The following is a 25,434-nucleotide window of genomic DNA, read 5'->3' on the forward strand; positions in this document are numbered from 1 at the left end:
ACAGACACATAGGTATAGATAAATAGAAAGATAAATTAGCTTTAATTCATTAATTGCTGACTTTTAAAATTCCAAAATTGTAGGGAGGCCTACTTGCATTCCTATTTCTATTTTTACCTGCTATTATATCCTTAAAATAAGCCTCCTTTGCAACCAGATATGCCCTGACTAAAATACCGTGGGTGTAACCATCTTTCTAGTTGGTATTTTCTGTTTTTTATTACTCCCAAAGGACTCTAACACAGTCATTACTACATATGATCAATGAAAAAAAAATCACAGATGATATATTTTAACAAGTAGAATATTTCAGAGAGGTTCACATTGCAATCATATACTTAGAACACAAATATGTATGTTTCTCATTTCAGAATTGGCCTAACATGAAAGGCCATGTCTATTTCATGGATTACAAAATTGTCACTTAATCTAATCCCCCTCCCTGAAACCAGGAAAAGGCATCACTAGGCAGCCATTTATTCTTCTCTCCTGCACTGCCTTCTAACGTAATATGATAGAAAGTTTAATAAAGGAAACATATCAAAGTGTTATAATGCATTGTGCTAAGAAACCACATAATCATTTCACATTTTTGTAACTCTCACGTTTAGTATTCCATATGTCAAATTGTCTTTGAGGAAAGGTGGAAAAAGAGAAACCTCCCATTAAGAGTCTAGATCTGCCCTAATTAGTTTGGCTCAGTGGATAGAGTGTCAGCCTATAGACTGAAGGGTCCCAGGTTCAATTCCAGTCAAGGACATGTACCTTGGTTGTGGACACAACCCCAGTAGGAGGCAGCTGATCAATGTTTCTCTCTCATCGATGTTTCTAACTCTCTAACTCTCTCCCTCCCTCTCTGTAAAAAATCATTAAAATATATTTAAAAAATATTCTAGATCTGTCTTCAGCCCCATACCTCTATAGTTTTTGGAAGGTAACTAATATAGTTTCAAATACATTATTAAATAAGTTTTTTATTTAATTTACCTATCTTTAACTTGACACAACTAGCATAGCACTTAATTATAACAGGAATAATTTAGACATATTATTAATTTATTCACATCTTTCAAAACATGGAAGGTGACATCTTTCTATATATGGAAAATGGTGGTTAATATTCTGTAATTTCTTTTGGAAAGTTAATGTGATTTTTAAATCACACTTATTTCTAGAGACATTGCCAACAAAAATACAAATTGCCTACAATATACATCATTGGCTCGCTGATTCAAGCCAGCCATTCCATCACTTGCCTTACATGGAACTCAGATTCCAGAGGGTAACTGGAGCCATAGAGTTCATGGCCTTGGAAGGAGATTATCATTAAAGTGGTGAGCTGTGGGAATATAAAGATGTAAGAGGTCAGGGAACTGTCTGTCTTAGGACATGGTGACATAGCAACTATGAAACACAAGGAAAAGCTTTGAGAAAGACAAACATATATAGAACATAAAAAATGCAAGTGACTAAAAGACCTTTGAAACCATCATGAAAAGTTATAACTGTTCATGGATAATATTACTTTATGAGTGCTAATATTAAGAAGAACTCACTAGGGTATTCTACCAGTAACAATAACATGTTGCCCATTCCAAATCCTAGTCCTCAGTGGGTCTTTACCATGGACATTGCAAAAGGTTGCATTTTTTGAGCCTGTAAACATTGTGTCTCAGATATCTTTAAATCTCAGAGGAAAAAGATGCTCATCTAAAAAGGAAACATTCTGTTTAACATAGTTCTAATTTGAAACGTACTATGCCCATGGGGCTCCATCACTTTGGGTTTGACCTCTGGTACATGGGAAGATGCAATGGCCCCTGTGCATAGATATGCAGACATTGTCTTAGAAGAATGTTAATTAGCTATTCTGAAACATCTTGCTGATTTGTTACAGATCTGAAAGTTCCTCTGTTTTAAAACAAAATATGACTTAATGTCATGTTTGAAATGGAAAAGTCTGTTGAGAAGTAGAGTGGGCACACGATTCATATTCTTACCGTTGTCCTCACATGACTTCTTGAGTCCTTGTGGTGATGGAGGTTACAAATGGCAACATTCACTGAGATTAGAAATCCCAGGCATGGCCGAAACCAGTTTGGCTCAGTGGATAGAGCGTCAGCCTGCAGACTGAAAGGTCTCATGTTCAATTCTAGTCAAGGGCATGGTTGCGGGCACATCCCCAGTAGGGGGTGTGCAAGAGGCAGTTGATCGATGATTCTCTCTCATTGATGTTTCTTACTCTCTATCTCTCTCTCTTCCTCTCTGTAAAAAATATATTTTTTTTTTAAAAGAAAAAATAGAAACCCCAGGCATGTATGCCCTTAAATCTGCAACAGAGGACATAGTATGGTGGAACTGCTCTCATCTAGAACCGTTTTTGGAATTACGCATGGGTTTAATTTTCCCCTGCAAGGTAAAGAAGGCCAATGTTCAAAACTGAACATTCATATTTGTTAGCCCCCATAAAACCCCGGTTATTCTGACTTCCTAAGATTATGCCCAATTACCGGTTTCGGTGGTACTTGCAGTTTATTTTTATTTTTTTTAAATATATTTTTATTGATTTTTCACAGAGAGGAAGAGAGAGATATATAGTTAGAAACATCGATGAGAGAGAATCATCGATCAGCTGCCTCTTGCACACCCCCTATTGGGGATGTGCTGCAACCAAGGTACATGCCCTTGACTGGAATCGAACCCAGGACCTTTCAGTCCGCAGGCCGACACCCTATCCTCTGAGCCAAACCAGTCCTGGCGGTACTTGCAGTTTAAATGAGATGCATTAGAGTGGCAGAAACTTATGAACACAACCATATAAATGGCAGTCAATACAATAAACACTATCAAGAGAGATTTTATTTGCTCTTATGGTTCCATCTAACAGCAATATGTATCTTTAAACTAAACTAAGGCAGATGTAAATCTGGGCTGTACATAATTTTCCCTCTGACGATTGTGAGACAATCATTTGTGTAATGACAATAGGTAATACTCTCAAATTTCATAATTCAAACAAGCTACACAATTTCAAGCCATGGATCATTTAGCTCTTTAAAGGCAATAATAAGGCACTAAAACAGATTCATTATCAACTCAAAGCTAATCACAAATCAAGTTTTCTCTTGGTACAGATATTTTATTATTCTATATTTAACTGACAAATGCCTAAAGGAAACCAAGAATAAAATAAATCAACACCCAGGATTTATTTCATGTAGTTTTCTCTCCTTTTAGACTTAGGCTGGCAGTTTAAGTCTTTCTGTATTAATAAATTAAAAATGAATTTATTGTAGTAAGGAGTGCAAGGAAGAATCATCTTATTTAAAGAATTGAATGCGCTTAAATAATATATAAAGAATACTCAAATTCAATGATAATAAAAAAAATACCTAACTAATTCAATTAGAAAATGGATGTGCAAACCACTTGAACAGACATTTCAGCAAAAAATATATGCAGATGGAAAATAAGTACATGAATTGCTTTCCACATCATTATGGAACAATCCACAATTAGATATCACTGAATACCTATCAGAATAATTAAACTAAATATAGTGACAACACAAAATGCTGACAAGGATGCAGAAAAACTTGAATTGCTCATATGTTGCTAGTAGAAGTCTAAAATGGTGTAGATGTGCTAGAAAAATGCATTAGTAGTGTCCAAAAAAAGGTAAACATGCAACTACTACATAACTCAGCAATTTTACACTTGGACATTCATCCTAGAGAAATGAAAACTTACACTTACACCAAAATCTGTATATAGATGTTCTTAGAACTCTATTTCTCCTAATAGCCAGAATTTGGAAACAACCTGATGTCTTTCAGCAGCTGAATAAGCAAACCGAGGTATATGCTCACCACAGATTACTAGTCATCAATAAAAAGGAACACACTACTGCTACATGCAACACCCTGGATGAGTTTTCAGCAAATTATATTGAATGCAAAAGCCAATCCTAGAAGATATATATCACATGAGTTCATGGAAATGACAAAGTTATAGAAAGGGAGGAGATCAGAATCATGGTTACCAGGATTTAAGGAGGGGACATGGTTAAGAAGGGAGGATGGCTGTTGAAGGGGAGCATGAGGGCTCATTTGGTGATGCAGATACAGGTCAATGAGCGGGAGGGGGAGACATATGTAATACTTTCAACAATAAAGATAAAAAATTAAAAACATACACTGGGAATGAACCTAGAAGTGTGAAATACAAATACATACTCTAATATAAATTTAAACACCTTTGTAGGCAGTATTCCTATTACTTGCTTTATTATCCGCACTTAGGTGGAGACTCTTATTGGTTCATAACAACCTTTACTCAATACATGTAATATTCTCCTGAACCCTCTTTCTGTTACACAACTGAACCTTTGTTCTTTCTTTTAGCTTTACAGGTTTTTTTTTTGAATGAATATGTAATTGTTTATTATTTTTAAAATAATATTACTTACATATTTCTGCATTCACACATGTCTCTTCTTGCCTTATTTGCTATCTAACTGGAAAAGAGTAGCTTAAGTTTTTTCTTAAAATCCATGTATAGTCTTCCTTACTCTTTGAGGCTTTGAGGTGCGTATTAGTTTTACAGTTTAATAGTAGATGGTACATTATTGATTTTCCTCCTGGAACATATAATTTTATTTTTTTTTAATTTCCTTGGAATTAAAAATAAATTTGTGTCAATTTAAAATTTTGTATTGCAGAATATCTACAAATAATTTTTAAAATTATGGTTGTCAAATATTTTCAATGTGATAAAGGCATAGTGAGCAAATTAAAATGTACAAAAACATCAATAATGGCAAAATAATCTCCCATCTGTGTGTAAATTAAATTGGACAGTTGTAAGGTTAATGGAGTCAGCAGACTCTCTTAAATTAAAATAAATGTGCAGCAGACCCATTTAAGAAAAAGATAACCCAGATTCTTTGCATTTTGCTAATTTTTACCATCCCCAGCATATTTACAGCTTATGCGACAAGGAACTTCTTCCCATTAATTCTTGCCCTTTGACCTTGACATTCATGTATCTATGATTCCAAACATTCCCCTGTGTCAGCCCCATTCTTTAATGTCATAGATTCCCCCCTCCATTTCTATGATTTTTTTTCTTCATTCTCTTCTTGTATTCACAAAACATGGCACTATGTGGTAGAATTATTTTTCCTGCATTCCCTTCCCCTCACAGATTATCTAAGAGGCTGATTTTCGTTTTTCTAGGAAACAATACTTAGTAACGTCTTGCCCCTTGTTCTGAATACATAGTTCTTCCTGCTACTAAAAGGAGGCTTGTGTAATAACCAAAAGATGGACAAGGTTCTTGCATTAGTCACAAATCCACCTATTATAAAAATGAATTGCAAAAATTTCAACTTTATATGTTGGATTCTAAATCAGTCAGCACACCAACACTCTGGATTATTTAGGTTGAAACTGATACACTATGAGTCTTGAATAAAATTATAAAGATCATAGAAAGAATAATCACTGAAACATTAATTCATTTATTAATTAGGAGTAGATAATTAGCAAAAAGTATTTGATACATTTTATAATAATTTTCAGATATAATAAAACCAGATTAAATAAATCTAGGTACTATATCAACTGTGGTCAAATGCATACCCTTCCTAAGCACTCTGAGTCTGATGTCCCTGTGTCTAGGATGAGGTAGCTCTATGCAATGATTTCTCAGCAGGTCTCCAAATACAACAGGCCTTGTGAGGAGTTCTGACCAGCTAACAACTCTTAAATAATACAAACAATGGATTTAAAAGTTAGGTTAACATGAAAAAATACTACTTGTAAACACATAAATAATACAGGGTGGAGGGATAGTATAAAAGTGTTTGAATATTTTGTTAAAATTTTACATTGTTTAATGTAATTGTTAGAAATGTTACAATCTGAAAATTCTTTGCTTACTATCTACCTAATAAAAGAGTAACATGCTAATTGACTGTACTTTCACCCATCAGCCAATCAGGAGTAAGTATGCAAATTAGCCCAACAAAGATGGTGGGTTGATTTGCATACACAGGTGATGAGTGGAAGGGGCAGGACACAGGCATGCTGCATCACTCCAGTTCCTCCAGGCCACAGCTCAGCGTGGGAAGATGGAAAGGCTGCTCTGGCCAGAGCAAAGGCGATGCTAGCAGCCAGGGGAAGGAAGGCCCATTCTTGCACAAATCTTCATGCATCGGGCCTCTAGTAATACAATATTCACTTAAGAGTGAAAATAAAATACATTAGTTTTGGAGTATATATCAGCACAAAACATATGCTAATATAATAACTACATTAATAAGTATGTTGTAGAGGTAAAGATAGTAATTCAGAAGAATCACACCACTGAATGTTTTATTAACGGGGACAGGTAGTTCCCTTAATTTAATTCATAAAGCAGACACAAAGCACAGAACATTTTCTGTTCTCCAGGGAATTTTGAAAACCTCCCAATTCAATTACCAAAATGCTCAGTGAGATTCAATCAGACTGACTTCTTGTTCTTTATTCAAAGGACAAATGGTATTTTGGAGCAAGCCATGGGTACAAGCCACAGCTTAAATGGCCATCTTGAATGGACAACTTTCCATTAAAAAAAAAAAAATGGCCAATAGTTTGTTTGGATTATAGAATCTAGAAGCATTTAGAGACAATCACATATATCCTCTATGCGTTGTTTTCTCTTTTGCTGTTCTTTTAAAATTTGTTTCCTATCTAAACCATTCTTTAAATAGGAAATTAATCATGTATCATTGGGCAAGTCCACCCAACACAGCAACACCAACATATCATCCTCAATAATCTTAATTTATTTAAACCTATTTGAGGGTTTATTGTTGTTGTTGTTGTTGTTGTTGTTGTTATTATTATTATTATTATTATTATTATTTACCACCCTTAAGATTTGAAGAAAAATTCCTTGAATTGCATTGGTTGTCTACCATTGCCTGGCCTGTTATTTCTTAAAGATCAATGTGACCCTTATATGGGCTTATTTGTGCTATTGAAATAATTTGTCTTCTAATCTTGCCCAGAGACTTTTCTAGTAGAACCTTCCTATGACTGCTTTTTAAATTTATATTCAACATGTCTGGTTTCTTATATAAAATGTTCTATTTAGTTGGCAGACTTAAATAATTAAATTTGATAGCCAATACATTTGATAACCAATAATTAAATTTTTAAAATAAACCTTCCTGGGCAGTAAATATTCTCATATTGATAACATTGGGTTGTCACCATCACTCTGAAGAAGTCTGCTTCTTATTTTATATAAACTTCTGTGATAGTGGGCATTTATTTACCAATTAATTTGGATCCCACACTATATAATTAAACTACGAACTTCTACTATATACATAACTTCCATGCAATTGACCTCTTTTACAAATAAGAAAACTCAGAGCTAATAAGAGTTGAAGTCCAGTCTAACTGGTTTGGCTCAGTGGATAGAGCATGGGCCTGAGGACTCAAAAGGTCCCAGGTTTGATTCTGGTCAAGGGCATGTACCTTGTTGCAGGTACGTACCCAGTAAGGGGGGTGCAGGAGGCAGCTGATTGATGTTTCTCTCTCATCAATGTTTCTAACTCTCTATCCCTCTCCCTTCCTCTCTGTAAAATATCAATTAAATTTTTTTTAAAGAGATGAAGTCCAGATTTGAAGAGGCATTTTCTCATCAGCCCTGTCCTCTTTTTACCCAGTAAATTTCAACATCATGTTGTTTAAAGAAAAGAAAAATGCATACCAAAAAATGAAAACTTTGCCCCTATTGAAATTTTGTATGCTGAATAGAAATCATTTTCTAGGAAATTTGTTCTCTGATAGGCATAACAGTTACATAATTTGCACAGCCTAATGCAAAATGAAAATACAGGGCCTTTAATTAAAAAGTTATTAAGAATTTCAATTAAGCCCTAGCCCCTGATAGCTCAGTTGGTTAAAGTGGTGTCCCAATACACCATGGTTATGGGTTAAATTCCTGGTGATGACATATACAGGAATCAATCAATAAATACATAAATAAATAGAAAACAATTCTCTCTCTCTCTCTCTCTCTCTCTCTCTCTCTCTCTCTCTCTCTCTCTCCCTCCCTCCCTCCCTGTCAAATTGATAAAATTTTTAAATGACAAGAATTTCAATTAAATTTTGAGAGTAGAGCATTAAATAAAATGTGTGGTCCTTCAACATGTGAGGCCCTGTGTGACTAAAGGATTGCATACCATGATGTTGGCCCTATTTACAAGGTCCGGAATCCTGCATCTGTTCTTGATGCTGTGAAGCTATCTTTCTATAGACTTGAATGAAGTCTCGTGATATAAAAAGAACAAAAGTACTGAAGAACTTTTACTAAATCTGTCCCCAAATCACTCTAGTTTCTCCACTGAAGGCATCCTGGGGCACTGGTGCCTTTGATGAATTAGGGGTGGGAGGAAAGCAAGGCCACCAAGCCACAGGTCTGATGACTTGTACTCTCAGAAAGGAGAAGCATAGACCACTTTTTATCGTAGCAGTTCAGGATATGATGATAAGCAGGATGTGAGGGAAAGAAAGAGGAAGCCCTGGGGAACTCCCACCAACCCCATAAAGGAGGGAATGTTCCATGTCTCCTAGTTGTAAAATAGCTTCCATACAATGGGAATCAGATAAAGTGAAGGGATGTGCCCTATGTGTAAAAAATGTGTAGTTTTCTATTAATGCACAAAATTTTCCTACACATGCAAAGCCTTATTTTCTGTTTTGTAACTACAAGATTAAAGCTAACCTTTGTTCAAGTATAATAAAATACACAAAATTAATATAATTAGAATGACTCTAAATCAAAATGTTATTGAGTTACAGAGGGGGTGAAGCATTTGAAGATGTGGAGTTCATGGAAAAGCTCTTTCATAACCAAATCATTTATATCTTTATTATTGGAGCCTGATTTGCATAGGTGCTGCAGCCAAAAACTTCCTGATCAGGTCTAGACATCTAACCTATTACTCACCCAATCCTTATGTTTTACTTCCACTGATCTTAAATAGAACCTGTTCACTCCATTTTTACTGATCCTTTCCTAGACCAAGCTTATATCATTTGTAGAGTTCTTTTTTGGGCTTTTGCCTGCCCCTGCTAACTCAATGCTCAACTTTCATGTCTTTCAAATTAAATTAGGGACATGACATAGACCCTATGGTTCACATCAAGTAGATCAAGTGTATACTTGAATATAAACCTAATATAATTCTCAGAAAAGCCAGGTGGGATTCCTGTCTGAAATTGTGGTGATGCACTTCTAAGTGCTATGCAGAACATTGACTCCAGTGTATGAATTACCAGGTGCTGAAGTTATCTTACTTAGACACCACCTCTCTCCCTAATCTCTAGCCACCTGATGTGTTTTTTAATGTCTCTTGATTTTGACCATCCTATCTAATAAAAGAGAAACATGCAAACTGACCATACCTCTGCTATGCTACCAGCCAATAGGAGTGAGTATGCAAATTAACCCAACCAAGATGGTGAGGCCCATAGTGGCCAGGTGATGCTGGGGCTACCAGGGCAAATGAGAGACACAAACCCACAAGGATGCCAGCACCCAGCAGCCCCAAGCCCTGTCCCATGGCTGTGTTGGGGCTTCAGGGGCCAGATCTGAGACACAAACTCCATAGGCCTGGCATCTAGCAGCCCCAAGGCCTGGGGCTGAGGCCCTGGGACTGCTGGGGGGGGAGATTGGGGGAGGGCAGCGGAGACACAAACCTGCAAGAAACCTGTGGAAAGGGAGATAAGCTATCATAACTTTATCTCCCTTTTACAAGATGAGAAAACTGCCCCTGGTTTATTTAGTGATGTGGCCCACACCTTTCTACAAACACAGGGTATGTTAAGACCACTCCCAGGAAGGTCTGGTCAGAATACAGTCTCCAGGGAATAACACTACTGTGGCAAATCACCTAAAGGAAACAAGCTTTTGTTGGGTTTATTCTGAAGGTCAGAGAGCATGCCACCCCAGCATATGCTGTGTTGTTATATTGATGATACTGAGCTGCAGATGCTTGAAAAACAGCAAGTGCATGCAGGGGCTTTCACTGTAGCCTCCTTATCTGCCTAAAATTGGACCCTCCAAAAAGAGCTTAAATGGTATAGGTTCCCTTGACGGGAGAAGTGTCATCAGGCAGAGAAGACTGACTCCTGTAGAAGTTGACATCACACCCAAACTTTGTTACAAACTATTTCTCCCACCTCCATTCATCTTCCCTATAAATCAGTTACTCTCTTCTAAGAGGCCTACATCTCCCATCCCCTTTCCCTAGGAAGAAGGTATTAAAAATATGCATTCTAAGCCACCTTGGGGTGTTACTCATTTTTCCCTGGGATCTCCCACATATACACTAGATACACATGTTAATGAATTTTGTTTTGCTCTTTGTGATCTGTCTTTCATTGCAAGGGGTTCCACTAATAACTCAGAAAGATAGAGGAAAACTATTTTTCCTCCTCCATAATTCTATCTCGGAAAATCAAATCCCCAGCTGAACAATGAGGTTGGCTCAAATACCAAGCCATCTTGACACTCATGGTTGCTGGTGGGAGTTTAAAGTGGTTCAACATTTTTGGAAGATGATTTGGCAAACTCAATAAAAATGTTCAAGCTACATCCAAGAGTCTTCTTATATGAATCACATCTGCTGAGAAGAAGCATAAGCACATAAGCCCTGGTCAGAACCCAGGATGCTACTGTGGGCTTCCTTTCCACGATAGGAAAACCTGGGAACAACCTGCATTTTTAGGACAAGGTGGCATCTAGATTAATAAAAGGATAATATCCTAATTAGTCTGAACATCTTCTGGATATCCTTCCAAAATTCCTTCCTGACAAAGCCATGCTGGTGAAGCCAAGGCAGAGGAGGTTAAAGGTGATCAGGCAAGCAGGGGAGAGCAGTTAGGGTGAACAGGCTGTCAGGGGAGAGCAGTTAGGGGGTCAGACTGGCAGGCAGGTGAGTGGTGAGGAGCCAGAGGTCCTGAGGAGTCCCAGATTGAAGAAAGTGCAGGCTCAGCTGAGGGGACCCCCTTACCTGCACAAATTTTGTGCACTGGGCCTCTAGTAGGAAATAAAATGGGAAATACCCTAGTATCCCTTTTGGTAGTACACTGACAGAACATATATTCAGATTTGCTTCCATAGTTTTTGCTTTATAGTTCCATCAAAATTATTGATAACGGATATTTTGTTATTATATGCCTAATATAAAATTCACCAAAAATTATCAATTAAAAACAAAAACAAAAAAACAAAGCTCTCCAGGTCCATCTACGCTGTCACAAAGGATATACATTATATATATATATATATATATATATATATATATATATATATATATCTTTTTTCTTTTTTTATGGTTAAGTAATATTCCATCGTGTAAATATAACACAGCTTTTTTTAAATATATTTATATATTTTTTATTTATTTCATAGAGATAGGGTGAGAGAGAGAGAGAGAGAGATAGAAACATCAGTGATGAGAGAAAATCATTAGTCGGCTGCCTCCTGCATACCCCACATGGGGGATTGAGCCTGCAATCCAGGCACATGCCCTGACAAGAAAAAAAACCGTGACCTCCTGAGCCACACTGGCCAGGCTACCATTGCTTTTTTACCCATTTATTTACTGATGGACACTCGGAATCCTTCCAAATGTTGGTGATAGTAAATAATGCTGCAATTGTGCTTAGTGAGATAAGCCAGTCAGAGAAAGACAAGTACCATATGATTTCACTCATGCGGAATCTAAAGAACACAATGAACTAACAAGCAAAATGGAGGCAGACTCATACATAGAGAGCAAGCTGACAGCTGAGGGTGGGCTGGGGGAATAGGGAGGGATTGAACAAAATATAAAGCAAAGCAGATATCTGAGAGAAGTATGGTTGTAAAATACACGTTATGGGGCAAGAACCACAGTGGGGAAGGTCAGTGAAAAGAAATGCAAGAAACTGAATGTGAGTTATCTTTTCTGTGCCCTCAAAGAACAGGAAGGAAGATGAGCAGAGAAGTGAGCTGAGCTAGGTGAGGCTGAAGTGGAGTACAGGAACCAGTTCATGCTGTGAGGTCCCCAGGAAAGGTTTTGGAGTTTATTCCTTTAGTGGAAAGTCATTCAAGCATTTTGGTTGAGGAGAGTAATATGATCAGAATTTTGGTTGCAGTTATTAAATATCATTTAGCTGTCATGTTGAAAGTGGATTGAAAAGGGTACAGAGATGTGAGGAGACTATCAGAGGATATGGTACAGACCAAGATAGAGATGACAGTGGCCAGGATGAGGCTGGTGATGAAGGCGTGAAGCAGTAGAAATGCACTTGAGAAATATCCTTACATTACAAACTATGAGACCTGGTAGTTTGTAATTGAAGGTAAGCTATAGGTGACTTCAAGGATGTTTTATGTTTTTAAGGTAAAATGGCTTGGAAAAATGGTGAGGTCATTGATGGAGTTAGTAGAGGTATAACAGTATCAGGAAGGAAGTTAAAGAGTTTAGTACAGGCCAAAACCGGTTTGGCTCAGGGGATAGAGTGTCAGCTTGCGGACTGAAAGGTCCCAGGTTTTTCCGGTCAAAGGCATGTACCTTGGCTGCGGGCACTGTCTTGGACAACAGTGTGGTGATTGCCGAGGATGAGGAGAGTGGAGGAGGGTATAGGAGTAATAGATAGAGAATTGGCTTGGGGTGGTGAACACACAATACATTGTACAGACAATGCGTTGTAGAATTGTGCACCTGAAACCTGTATAATTTTGTTAACCAGTGTCACCCCAATAAATTCAATAAAAATAAAAAATGAAAACATCAACATAAAAAAAAAATAAAACAGGTGAGATTGTGGTGATAGTTGTACAACACTATGCATTTACTACAAACCATGAATTATATACTTATAATGGGTGAATTTTATGGTTCTGTATGTTATAGCTCAATACAGTCTTTTAAAAACTGGTTTTAAAAAAGTAAAAGCAATGTATATACCCAACATAAACAATCCTAGCTTTTAAATATGTAAATAAATATAAAAATAACACATGCTTTTCTGTTGTTTTGATAGAGAGTACAAATATTTCAACGGCAGTCTTTTCAAGAGCTATTTGCGAAATGAGCAATTTGTTTTGTGTCTGGACTTCACAGGAAGTTTCCTTACTTGAACTTGGCTTGGAGGTTTGACTGAGTAAATTATTCCTTGAGTTTTGAATTATTCATCTTGGCTGCATGATACGCAAATCACACTGCACTCACTATGTCTAGAGGCACAGCACTGGGTCAGAAGCTGCATCAAGTTGCTGGCAAAGGATTTCTGTCAAGGGATCAGGGCTTTCCAACAGAATGGTAAGTTGCAATGTAACTCATGTTGCCCAGGCATTTAAAGTAAATAAATGCTGTTCTTAGGGGTTTCTTTAAAAAGTGCCATTTGTGCAATTAAGGTTTAAAGCAATGTTTAAATGAACTGTCTGAACTGTTGTTCATATGTGCATGTAGGGCAGCAAAAGTAACTGAAAGGGAGTCATATATTTTTCCTTTACATTTATTTTTTTTAACAAATTAAATGCCTTGTTTAAATAGCCAAATACAAAATTTATTTTCTCCTAAGAGGTTTATTGTACTTGCTTAAGTCTTGGTAACTTATATTTCATTTTTTAAAAAGGAATAAGAATTATTTAAATAAATATAACTCCTTGAAAAAAATGTAAAGTTTTTAAATCATATGAAACAAATATCATATATTATATATAGAAAACAATGTGTTAGAGGAAATATTAAAATTTAAATTTACCAATTGTGTTTGTAAAAATGGCATTATTCAAGAATATAACTCACTAGGGCAAAAGGGAAAATTGCAGAAATCATGCTATTATGTATTCCAAAATGTTTTATAATTAGTGAGTTATTTTTAAGAAATTAAAAAAAAAAACATTTGACACCATATTTTAACATTTTAAGCCTTTGACTTCTGGTGTAGTTTCTGCAATATATAATATACCTCAAGTCGTCAACATTAAATTATTATATTGCTTTTCAGTGTAAATATGTTCTTTATTCAAATGGATTATTAATGAAAAAACAATTTCATAAAAATATACTCATATATTACTGTGTAAATGTGGCTTAATAAAATAGTGAAGAATTAATATTTCATAAATGGCCTTAATATGATGAATATAAGGAGAACAATTTAAAAGCTATTAAATTATCAAATATGTTTTTAATTTGTTTCAAAAGCATACACCTTTAAAAGGCTGAATATAGTCAAAGTGAAAGAAATATATTCTCAGGTTAAAATTAAGAACTGGTTATGTGAGTAAAATGAATATTCCTTATAGTTTAATAATTCTAACAGGTATACATATAATTTTGAATAAATAATTAAAAAGATTCTACTTTAATTGTCAATATCTAAAAACCTGCTAAAAATAATTTGTCCAAATCATTTATAGCAATTTTTATTTTGTAAAAATTAAAAATCAACCACTAGAAAGTGGAAGAGAGAATATTATTTTTTCATGAGGAAATTTCCCTTCAATTGGGAATTTTCCTTAAAGGACCAGCTTATTTCTTCAACTAAGAACACACTTAACTATAAACATCATCAAACTTAAAATCTATCACCCTGAAAATTGTGGATCCTGGTGAGGTTAAGTTGGTTTGAAAATATTAGACAGACTTACATTTATAAAACCATAATTTATTAGTATTATGAATTTAGGAATAATATTTTTAAGTAAAATGAATCTATCAAAATCAGATTGAAAAACATCACACTTCTATAAAAATAGATTCAAATAAATAATAAACTGTACTGATATCCAAAAATTAGGAGTCATTGGTTTACAGAAATTTTGACTTCTTTTTGCCTCTCTGCATTTTCTGGGTGTTACATAATAAAATGTTTTTGTTGTGTGTTTTTTTAAAGAATAAAGAAAAGAGTCTGAGAAGCAGGTCAAAGTTGTCTAGCCATTCATTTTTCTTATTTCAGCCCTGATATTTTCTATTCCTGTTTTCTCCCTAATTTCCAATCCCAATGGACAACTCAAAAACAGAAGAATCCATGGCTTCAACTTGGCTGAGTGTTGGCTATTGGAAAATCGGCCTTTTAGTTATAGCTGTCTTTTTCTTTCTTGGCAGCCAAACTTTTGTGCTGCATGTACACTACTGACATAAGTCAGTTCAGTACGTTTAAGAACTACTAGGCAGAAAAATAAGACTTGTAGCCAGAAAAAGAGGAAACTGAAAAAAATGAAACAAATACTTTTTTTTGTATTAAAAACTTTCTATTGTCTTAATATTCATTTGAGTATGTACACCATTTTTTTTAAGTACTCCCAAAATAACCAAGTTGCCCAAAACTGAGCTTTGAAGAGCTACATTTAAAGGTCGGGCTAGCAAGGATTAGACCACAGAGAAGTCTATAGAGAAAGGACGACAGGAGGTTGCCAGTCAGAGAAGGCAAGGAAGAGGGTGTCCAGAAGTTGTGGAACTGAAAGCAGCTAGGAAGAGAGAAGTAAGAGTGAAAACTTACCATTGGTGTAAAAAATCAAGCCTATTGTTTAAAAAATACCTTTTTAAAAATTTAACCTTTTTCTTGTATTTCTAAGAATTTTTAATATTATTTAAATACAAGCTGATAAAGAAAACAAACACCTAGATAAATCAAAAGGAGAATGCACTCTATAAAAATCACCTGGCATCATCACTACTGATAAAACTATTAATACTTTGGTACATGTCCTTGACTTTCTAATGTTTATTAATTCCAGATGTGAACTCCTAAGTCTTTAATTATCCTTCATTTCTTAAAGTGATCCTAGAAAATATGTATTCAATTTTTCTTCCTTTCAATGTGTAACTAAATCACACCTACCACTATTACAATTGCCATTTTTTAATATTAGTTATATTTTTTGCAGTGTCAGCTTTCATAGTACAATAGAGCAATGGGCTTAATTAGGTGGACTTAATTACAGATTTGAGTCAAGTGTTTATATTATAATCTCTCCACTGTGCAAGCATTTTTGGGTCATCTACTATCTGGTAGTCACTGTGCTGGGTCTATGAGTAACATAAAGTTGAGGGAAGTGTTAGAAAGAAGCTCAGTATAAAATGAGAGCATAAAATGTGAGGATCTAATTCAGACCACTGGGTCAGAGAGGCTATGTTGGGAAACCCACACTTAAACTGATATCTGAGAGAAGTATGGTTGTAAAATACACGTTATGGGGCAAGAACCACAGTGGGGAAGGTCAGTGAAAAGAAATGCAAGAAACTGAATGTGAGTTATCTTTTCTGTGCCCTCAAAGAACAGGAAGGAAGATGAGCAGAGAAGTGAGCTGAGCTAGGTGAGGCTGAAGTGGAGTACAGGAACCAGTTCATGCTGTGAGGTCCCCAGGAAAGGTTTTGGAGTTTATTCCTTTAGTGGAAAGTCATTCAAGCATTTTGATTGAGGAGAGTAATATGATCAGAATTTTGGTTGCAGTTATTAAATATCATTTAGCTGTCATGTTGAAAGTGGATTGAAAAGGGTACAGAGATGTGAGGAGACTATCAGAGGATATGGTACAGACCAAGATAGAGATGACAGTGGCCAGGATGAGGCTGGTGATGAAGGCGTGAAGCAGTAGAAATGCACTTGAGAAATATCCTTACATTACAGACTATGAGACCTGGTAGTTTGTAATTGAAGGTAAGCTATAGGTGACTTCAAGGATGTTTTATGTTTTTAAGGTAAAATGGCTTGGAAAAATGGTGAGGTCATTGATGGAGTTAGTAGAGGTATAACAGTATCAGGAAGGAAGTTAAAGAGTTTAGTACAGGCCAAAACCGGTTTGGCTCAGGGGATAGAGTGTCAGCTTGCAGACTGAAAGGTCCCAGGTTTGATTCCGGTCAAAGGCATGTACCTTGGCTGCGGGCACATCCCTAATAAGGGGTGTGCAAGAGGCAGCTGATCGATGATTCCCTCTCATCGATGTTTCTTACTCTCTATCCCTCTCTCTTCCTCTTTGTAAAAATCAATAAAATATATATATTATATATTAAAAAATATTTTTTTAAAAAGAGTTTAGTACAGGATTTCTGGAGGCAAAGAAGCCTGTAAGTGATGTATCAGTGGCAATACGTATAAATAAATAACACTTATAAGACAGGCCCAGGCTTTGATATACATTTGAGAGTTGATATATGGATGATCATTAAAGCTAGAAAGTGGATGAGCAGCATAAAGAAATTCAGTACTGAACCTTGAGGAACTTAACATTTAACACTTGGGTCAAGAAGGCTCAAAAAGAGCCTGCAAAGAACAAGGCAGAAAGAAGAAAAAATAGGAAATTGTCATTTCATAGACTGTAAAGGAAGAGAGTGTTTCCAGAAGTCATGGTATAAAAAATAGCTTGAGAAGTCAAGAAAGACTTGTAGTGAAAAATGACCATCAGGTTGAGCTTTGGTTGGGTGATGGCTCAGAAGCCAATTGGAGTAAAGGGAATGGGGAGTCAGGATACCAAAGCAATTAGTGAAGACAGCCCTTTGTTGTACTTCAAGCTAATGAAAGAAACCTTTGAAACCAGAGAGAGAGTTGTTAATGTCTGCTCTTTATTTTTGAGACAAGAGAGAGTGTTTATATGCCAATGGAAAAGATGTAGCTGAGCAGGAGAAGGCTGAAGAGACCGGAAAGAGAGTTTGGATAACAGTTAGCAATCCTGAGAATTTGGGAATGAGTTGGATCTAGAGTAAGCCCAAAGGAATAGATATTCTCTGTTGTCACTGGAAGGAAGGAGAAGACAGGTACAGAGGCCTGAACCAGAGAGTGGACATCCATGAATAGGCTGTCCCTCAGGGAACTCGAAGACAAAAACATCTGCTAATGAGGAGTAGAGAGAATAGGTAGAAGTGGTTTGAAAAATTGGGAAAGATATGAAATGGAGAACTGTAATAAATTCCTGGGCATGTGAAAAAGTAGTAGAGCAGCAGAATCGCATGCACTCCAAGATGGAGATAAGCCAACCTTCTCAGTTCCTCAGCAGCATTCAAGCGCCTGCTGCCCAAGGAAGTTCCTATCCAGCTTTGTCTAGAGTTGGACTCAGTGGCTTGTCGCCCTGGAAAGACTTGAGAAGATGATCAGAAGAACTTACAATGTTTTAAAGAGTGATTAAAATAACATCAACATATTGAATTTGTCATATTGACAAGTCCCATGAATTGTTTTCATAAATGAAACACTCTCAAAACACCAGCAATCTTTCACTGAAGAAGGCCACTTAAATTTGGCAAAATATATGAATTTTCCAGCTACTTTTGAAATGGTAAATTCTGCTCAATGTTTTTCATGTTTCCCATAAAAAGCATTTCAAGTCATTTGACCTTAATTTGCTCTACTTACTATAATTCTCATATTGAAAAAATCGTTTGGTTGCAACCACTAGCACACAGAGCTCTATATGACAGAGATTTTTGGAAAATTTTATTTTCAATATTTCTTTTTATCCTAACTAGAAATAAGTAGGATTCAATATTCAATAATGGCAAGACAGTACATTTTTAAGAAACTAGAGTTCTTTAAGTACCCTACTCAGCCAGACACAATCTGTTCTCATTACAAGAGAAGACATGGCAGGTGAGCGAGATATATGTGGGTTGAATGAATCAGGTTGCTTATTTTCATGACCCCTATTTATCAATAGAAGATGCTAAGATATAGGTATTTTGTTAGATGTAAGACCTGAGGAAGATACTTAATTTTCTAAGCCTCAGTGACTTCATGTGTAAAATGAAAATAATAACATTCCCCGCCTCTTTATTAAATGAGATAATGATTGAAAAGTGGTGAGTATAGTGCCTGGTAAACTATAAGCTTTCACTAAATAGTGGCTGCTGTTATTATTATTTCTACTATTTTCAATTTTATATGTTAGACTGTAAAGAATCATGTTTTAAAACTGGATTTTCAGTTCATGAATTTGATAAAAATAACCTTAATACCTTAACAATATAGAAGCAAAGTAAGAGCTATTGGAAGGTCAAGACTGGAGTTATAACAATCCTTGTTTCCTCTTCTAGATTATGATTCCATCTAGTTTAACTCAGCAGAATCTGCCAGACAACTACAGTGTGCTGGGGACCATGGTAGGTCCAGAAAAGTTCCTCTTCACTCACTTCACTGCACTTCTCATTGGTCTCTTTGCAGTTTTCAAATCCTCTATGTGTGTTTCCACCTCACAGCCCTTGCACATGCCTTTCCTAAAGTCTGGAATACTCTTTATTATACACAAGGTGGGGCAAAAGTAGGTTTATAATTGTGGGTATGTGAAACACAGAGTTTATTCTTGTATTATTATTTATTAACTAAAGGCCCAGCACACGAAATTCATGTGTGGGTACAGTCCTTAGGCCTGGTCTATGATCAGAGCCATCTTCCCAGACTGCCTGCAGCCAGCCCCGCCCCCTACCGCCACCCACCCCCAGCTCCCTGTTCGCTGTTGGGTAACCGGAACCTTCTGGTAGAACCAAGAGGTCAGCCATTCAATCCACTCACTAGCCCCATCCCCTCCGTGTGTTGCCCTCTGTTTTGGGGGTGACTGGTGGGGTAGGGGCCTTAGCCTGATGCAACCTGTGTCCCCCACCACTGACCCCCAATTCCCCATTCACCATCGGGCGATCAAAGCCTGCCAGTCAGGGAAAGGGAACAAGAGGTGGTCAGTGTGCCTCATAGTGATTGGTTGAGCAGTCATTCTGGTCATTCCGTCATTAGGGTCAATTTGCACATTACCCTTTTATTATGTAGGATTATTGTATTATTTTCCATAGGAACAACTACAACCCCCACCACCACCTTTTATGGTATGCAGTTATTTTTTTTCCAATGTCTGATTCTTCTCAAGGTATTATAAATTGTTTGAAATTAGAAATTTGTATTCATTGTTGTTATTCCCACTGGCCAGCACATAGTTCAAAGGTATTAATAAATATTTTTTGAAACATTAGTGACTCAGACATGCATAAGAATGTGTACTCCTTACTAATGTAAACCACTCTCCAGATAGTCAACTTTTTTGAACGACATTTTAGAGTTATTATTATGTTAAGTGCAATCATGTCCTTTGCCATCCTCTTATGTTTCATCCTTCTATTTCCTCTCTCTTCTTCAGGCATGGAACGCCTCTTGCAAACACTGGCTGGCCGCAGAGGCTGCCCTAGGGAAATACTACCTTTCGGTTTTTTATGGGATTGAGTTCATCGTGGGAGTCCTCGGGAACAGCCTGGTGGTCTACGGCTACCTCTTCTGCCTGAAGAACTGGAACAGCAGCAACGTCTATCTCTTCAACCTCTCCATCTCCGACTTCGCCTTCCTGTGCACGCTGCCCCTGCTAATAAAGAACTATGCCCTCGAGACGTGGACCTACGGGGACGTGCTCTGCATCAGCAACCGCTTCATGCTCCACGCCAACCTGTACACCAGCATCCTCTTCCTCACCTGCATCAGCATCGACCGCTACCTGCTCATGAACTACCCTTTCCGGGAGCACCTCCTGCAAAGGAAAGAGTTTGCCGTCTTTATCTCCCTGGTCATCTGGGTCCTGGTGACCCTAGAGCTCCTGCCCATGCTTCTCTTTATAAACCCGGCCCCAGGGGACAACAGCACCAGATGTAGGGATTACGCCAGCTCCGGGGACGCCAAACACAGCCTCATCTACAGCCTGTGCCTCACCTTCTCGGGGTTCCTCGTCCCCTTGTTCGTGATGTGCTTCTTCTACTTCAAGATTGCCGTCTTCCTGAAGCAGAGAGTCCGGCCGCAAGCCCCCGCCCTGCCCTTTGAGAAGCCCCTGAACCTGGTCATCCTGGCCGTGGTGATTTTCTCTGTACTCTTCACCCCCTACCACGTCCTGAGGAACCTGCGGATTGCCTCCCGGCTGTGGAACTGGACTCAGCCCCCCTGCACCCAGGTCATCATCCACTCCCTGTACATCATGACCAGGCCCCTGGCCTTCCTCAACAGCGTCATCAACCCCCTCTTCTACTTCCTCGTGGGGGACCACTTCAGGGAGTTGCTGACGAGCAAGCTGAGGCAGCACTGCAAGTCCCTGGCCTGCTTCAGGAGATGTGCCAGCAGACTGGTGTTTTCCTTCAGGAAAGGGTGAGGTGCCCCGGGACAGGACGTTTTATGTGAGGAGCACCAGCGGGAAGGCCAGGGAGAGGTGAATGGACATAAACCAGAGCGGGTCACAGATCCGCCCCTGACTCAACGACGTGGTGTGCCCAGAAGCACATAAAATGGGGAGAGGATGAGAAGCATTTATTTGCTCACTTAAAAAATTTTTTTGACAGAAGTCGGACAAGCAGGAAGAATTAGTCATATAAAATTCAAAATCCTAAGGAGATAGAATACCTCAATCGGTGTAAGAAGAAGAGAAGCTAGATCAAGTAGCAAGCTTGAATTGGATCATTGGTGGGACTGTAAAAAAAAAAATTCTTTTGGCAACATTCTCTATTGTTTGTTCTTATTCACACTGTCCTATAACTTTATGTGAAGATTGAGTAGCAGATTTTACATACAGTTTCAAGTATTATTCCTAGAAGTTGTACTCTTTAAAAAAAATAAAATGAATAAATAAATATATATATATATATATATATATATATATATATATATATATATATATATATTATTGATATTTCACAGAGAGGAAGAGAGAGGGATAGAGAGTTAGAAACATCAATGAACAAGAAACATTGATCAGCTGCCTCCTGCGCACTCCCCACTGGGAATGTGCCCACAACCAAGGTACATACCCTTGACCTGAATCGAACCTGGGACCCTTCAGTCTGTAGGCCAACTCTCTATCCACTGAGCCAAACCAGTTTCAGCTAGAAGTTGTATTCTTAAGCAAATTTAAAGTAAAGAGTAACAATAATGAGCAGCAAAGCAATAAAACTAGTTCAAGGTTGTTTATATATCCCTTTATATTGATCATGAATTGCCTCAACTCTCCTTTTTGTTGTCTGGTTTATGGTGTAAATAATTATATTGAATAGAGATATTTCAGCAAAGGGAAAGGAATGTTTGAGCGTGATTGTTAAGGAATTTAGAGGTAAATGATTTTACCAAAATACTAGAAAGAGATACCAAAGACAATTGTTCTATAACTCAGAGTTATAGAGCACAAAGTGCCTATCAGGAAACCCAAATCAAGAAAAAAATCACAAAAGTGAGTAGACTGTGTGATTGTTGGGTCATCTGGCATTTAATTTTCACACTTTGAACGTCACTGCATGGCACTATATTAAAGTTTATTACTTTTGCTGTTCTTGATTAAATTATAAAAACCAGCAAATAAGAGGAATTGAAATGTTAATACCAGAATTTGTTGGCTTAATTTTCTATTCTGGGTGAAAAATCATAGTTTTTCTCCTCCTCACCTCCACTCCCCCCAAAATACATCCTATCTAATAAAGAACAAATATGCTAATTGACTGTCACACCCTCACAAAGATGGCAGCACCCACAGCCACAAGATGGTGCCCAGTCCCCTCAGCCCTGTGGAGGCAGCAGGTATGTGGCATGGCCAGACTTGCCCCCAGGTGGTTCAGCTGTTCCATGTGCCTACCTTCAGATCCTCCCAAACCCCTCAGCCCCCCAGTCACCCAGGGTTGGCCCGAGGTCCAGACAAGCCACATATAGCAGCTGCTGAGCCGTTCAGGGCTGCCCGAGGCTCAGGTAACCAGGGCAGGCCAAAGCTTACACTGTGGGCAGTGGCAGTAGTAGAAGTGTGATGGGGGCCTGAGGGCTCCCAGACTGTGAAAGGGGGCAGGTAGGGCTGAGGGACCCCACCAATCCAGTCCTTGAATTTCCATGAACCAGGCCTCTAGTTATTTCATAAACACTGGGGTAATTTACAAGGAAAATTTGACCTTAAATAAGTTGACTGACATCTTGTTTGAGCCTTTTTTTTTTTTTTTGAAAAGGACATTACTTAAGGCCATTGGAGAAAATGTTTTAAACAAAATACCTTTCATGAAATTATAGAGTAAGGGGAATATTTATATATATATATATATATATATATATATATATATATATATATATATGGCAACATAGATGATCTCAGGGTAGTGAGACACTATTCCATGCCACAAAACAAATTCAGGGGGAATATGGTGCTTTTTAAAGTTAAACAAGTATCGTGTAATAATTCACTTATTATATGCAACAAGATGTGTCTATGGCCACAAGTCTCCTCTTCTTTCCTTGACGTCAGTAGCTACAAAGGGTGAGTAACATGAAAGATGAAATAAATTTTATGCAAAGACATAAAATTCAATTTTCCTTTCTGTTCCAAGGTACTCTGGTCATATTGTATTCTGATATTAAAAGAGGACAAAATAATCCCAGTTAATTCCTTTACTTCAAGCAACTGAAATATTATAAAAGCACATTGATCCACAGGATTTTTTTTTTCTAACCTAGTATTAGACTTTAAGATTTTTATGCCTTGCCTTTGTTATTCAGAGTTTAAAATTTTCAATGTAATCTTATAACTGCCTGATAATAACATGCAAACAAAATCTTCTGAATTTCTTCATCAGAAAAAGCCACAAAATAGGCCTTAGGAAAGCATTTGCTTATTTCTGCAACCTTTACAAAATATTTATGCCCAGCCAGGGTAGCTCAGTGGTTGAGTGTCAACCTATGAACCAGTAGGTCATAGTTCGATTCCTGATCAGGGCATATGCCCATGTTGTGGGCTTGATCCCCAGTGGGGGATGTGGAGTAGGCAGCTAATCAATGATTATCTCTTGATGTTTCTATAACTCTTTCCCTCTCCCTTACTCTCTTATATTTTAAAAGATATAATTTAATCATAACTTATATTTTGTGCATGGGTTTAAATTTATACATATGAAATTACAATAAATGTGCCCCATCCCTACCCCAAGAAGTGGCGGGATTGGACTCTTTCTAATAGTTCAGTAAAATATTTTGTAAAACCATAAACTCTTACAAATATCTTGTAACCAAAATGTTAAGTAATTTCACAAAAAATGTCTTCATTTTATTCTTGCAAAAAAACTGTCATGTGGTAAGTTAAGTCTTTGAAGACGAAACAGAATTTCACTGAAACTATAAGAGGTATTCCTTATAGTTTTTATACTACGTGATTGTAAGAAGTACAGACAATAAATTCTTTTAAGTTTTGTGGTTTGCAAAGGAAATAATGTTGGGTTTTTGTATCTTTTCTTTTAATTGGTGCCTTAGTATCTTCAAAATCAAGTCTAAACTCTTTGGCCCGGTATTTTGCCATCTTTATACATCATCTCTTGCCATTGTAGTCACAAACTATGTCCTCCAGCCAAAGATTGCTACTTTATTTATTATGTTCAGAACTTCCTTCACAGTGTGCACTTGGGTACTCACCCTTATCCCATCATGCCCACATATAAACAATAAAGATAGTTTAAGGTTTATCACATCTGCCTCTCCTTTATAAACCATTCTTTTATTTCTTCTCCTTCCAAAATCTGAAAGAAAAATGTGTCTACCTCGAGGACTTCAGACTAATTTTAAGTACTGCTTTTATAAAACACATTATTTTTTATTTTTTATTATAGTTGTTTAATTTCAAGTCTATTCTAAGGCCTATGAAGTTTTAAATGGTTGTTTATTATGAATGAGCATCCTACAGGACAACTTTGAATTTAATGTGCCTTTTGAGTGTGCATGATCACACTATTTTCAGTCATCCGCACTTTCATAAGAATTGCTATAAAAAATTCTTATATAAAAAATAAAGTATATGGCCAAAGCTGGTTTGGCTCAATGGTAGAGCGTCAGTCTGTGGACTGAAAGGTCCTGGGTTCGATTCTGGTCATGGGCATGTACGTTGGTTGTGGGCACATCTCCTAGGGGGTGTGCAGGAGGCAGCTGGTTGATGTTTCTCTCTCATCGATGGTTTATAGCTCTCTATCTCTCTCCCTTCCTCTCTGTAAAAAATCAATAAAATATATTAAAAATAAATAAAGTATATGTACACAAATATATGTGCCAACTGCCATTGCTCAGTTCCTTATAATTTCCTCTACATCTTTGAGCAATTTAAATGAATGTTTATATTCTTTGTGTGCTAGTTCCAAATCTAGGTCATTTCAAAGTTGGTCTTCATTGATTGCCTTTTCTCTTAAGTATGGGTCATAATTCCTGTTTGTTCATGTCTAATAAATTTGGATTATGTTCTGAAAATAATAAACAATATGTGGTGGAGACTCTGTATTTTGTTATGTTCCACTGAATAATACTAATATTTTGTTTCATGGCTGAATTCAAACTCCAAATTCTGCAATATCGATAGTTCAGTTATTTTAACTTTGTGCTGCTTAGAATCTACCCAGATAGCCATCACTCAGAGGTC

At 37.1% G+C, this 25,434-nt stretch overlaps 1 protein-coding gene across 2 annotated transcripts; it reads left to right on the forward strand.

Moving 5' to 3' along the window:
- The first annotated feature begins 12,987 nt into the window (after nucleotides 1-12,987).
- Nucleotides 12,988-21,612, forward strand: SUCNR1 (succinate receptor 1). Of its 2 annotated transcripts, XM_036448714.2 has the most exons (3): nucleotides 12,990-13,375; nucleotides 19,091-19,156; nucleotides 20,179-21,612. In XM_036448714.2, exons 1-3 carry the CDS (start codon nucleotides 13,373-13,375, stop codon nucleotides 21,166-21,168), a joined length of 1,059 nt encoding a protein of 352 aa, XP_036304607.1. In that variant the 5' UTR covers nucleotides 12,990-13,372; the 3' UTR covers nucleotides 21,169-21,612. The 2 variants fall into 2 exon arrangements, with proteins under 2 accessions (XP_045439558.1, XP_036304607.1); XM_045583602.1 differs by lacking the exon at nucleotides 19,091-19,156 and having other exon boundaries at nucleotides 12,988-13,375.
- Nucleotides 21,613-25,434: the final 3,822 nt, after the last annotated feature.

The sequence above is a fragment of the Pipistrellus kuhlii genome, unplaced genomic scaffold, assembly GCF_014108245.1.
Source record: "Pipistrellus kuhlii isolate mPipKuh1 unplaced genomic scaffold, mPipKuh1.p scaffold_m20_p_2, whole genome shotgun sequence".
NCBI classification, from domain to species: domain Eukaryota; kingdom Metazoa; phylum Chordata; class Mammalia; order Chiroptera; family Vespertilionidae; genus Pipistrellus; species Pipistrellus kuhlii.

Coding starts and splice junctions, on each gene's coding strand:
- SUCNR1 (XM_036448714.2), top strand. Junction 19,157..20,178: donor ACAGTGTGCTGGGGACCATG/GTAGGTCCAGAA, acceptor TCTCTTCTTCAG/GCATGGAACGCCTCTTGCAA.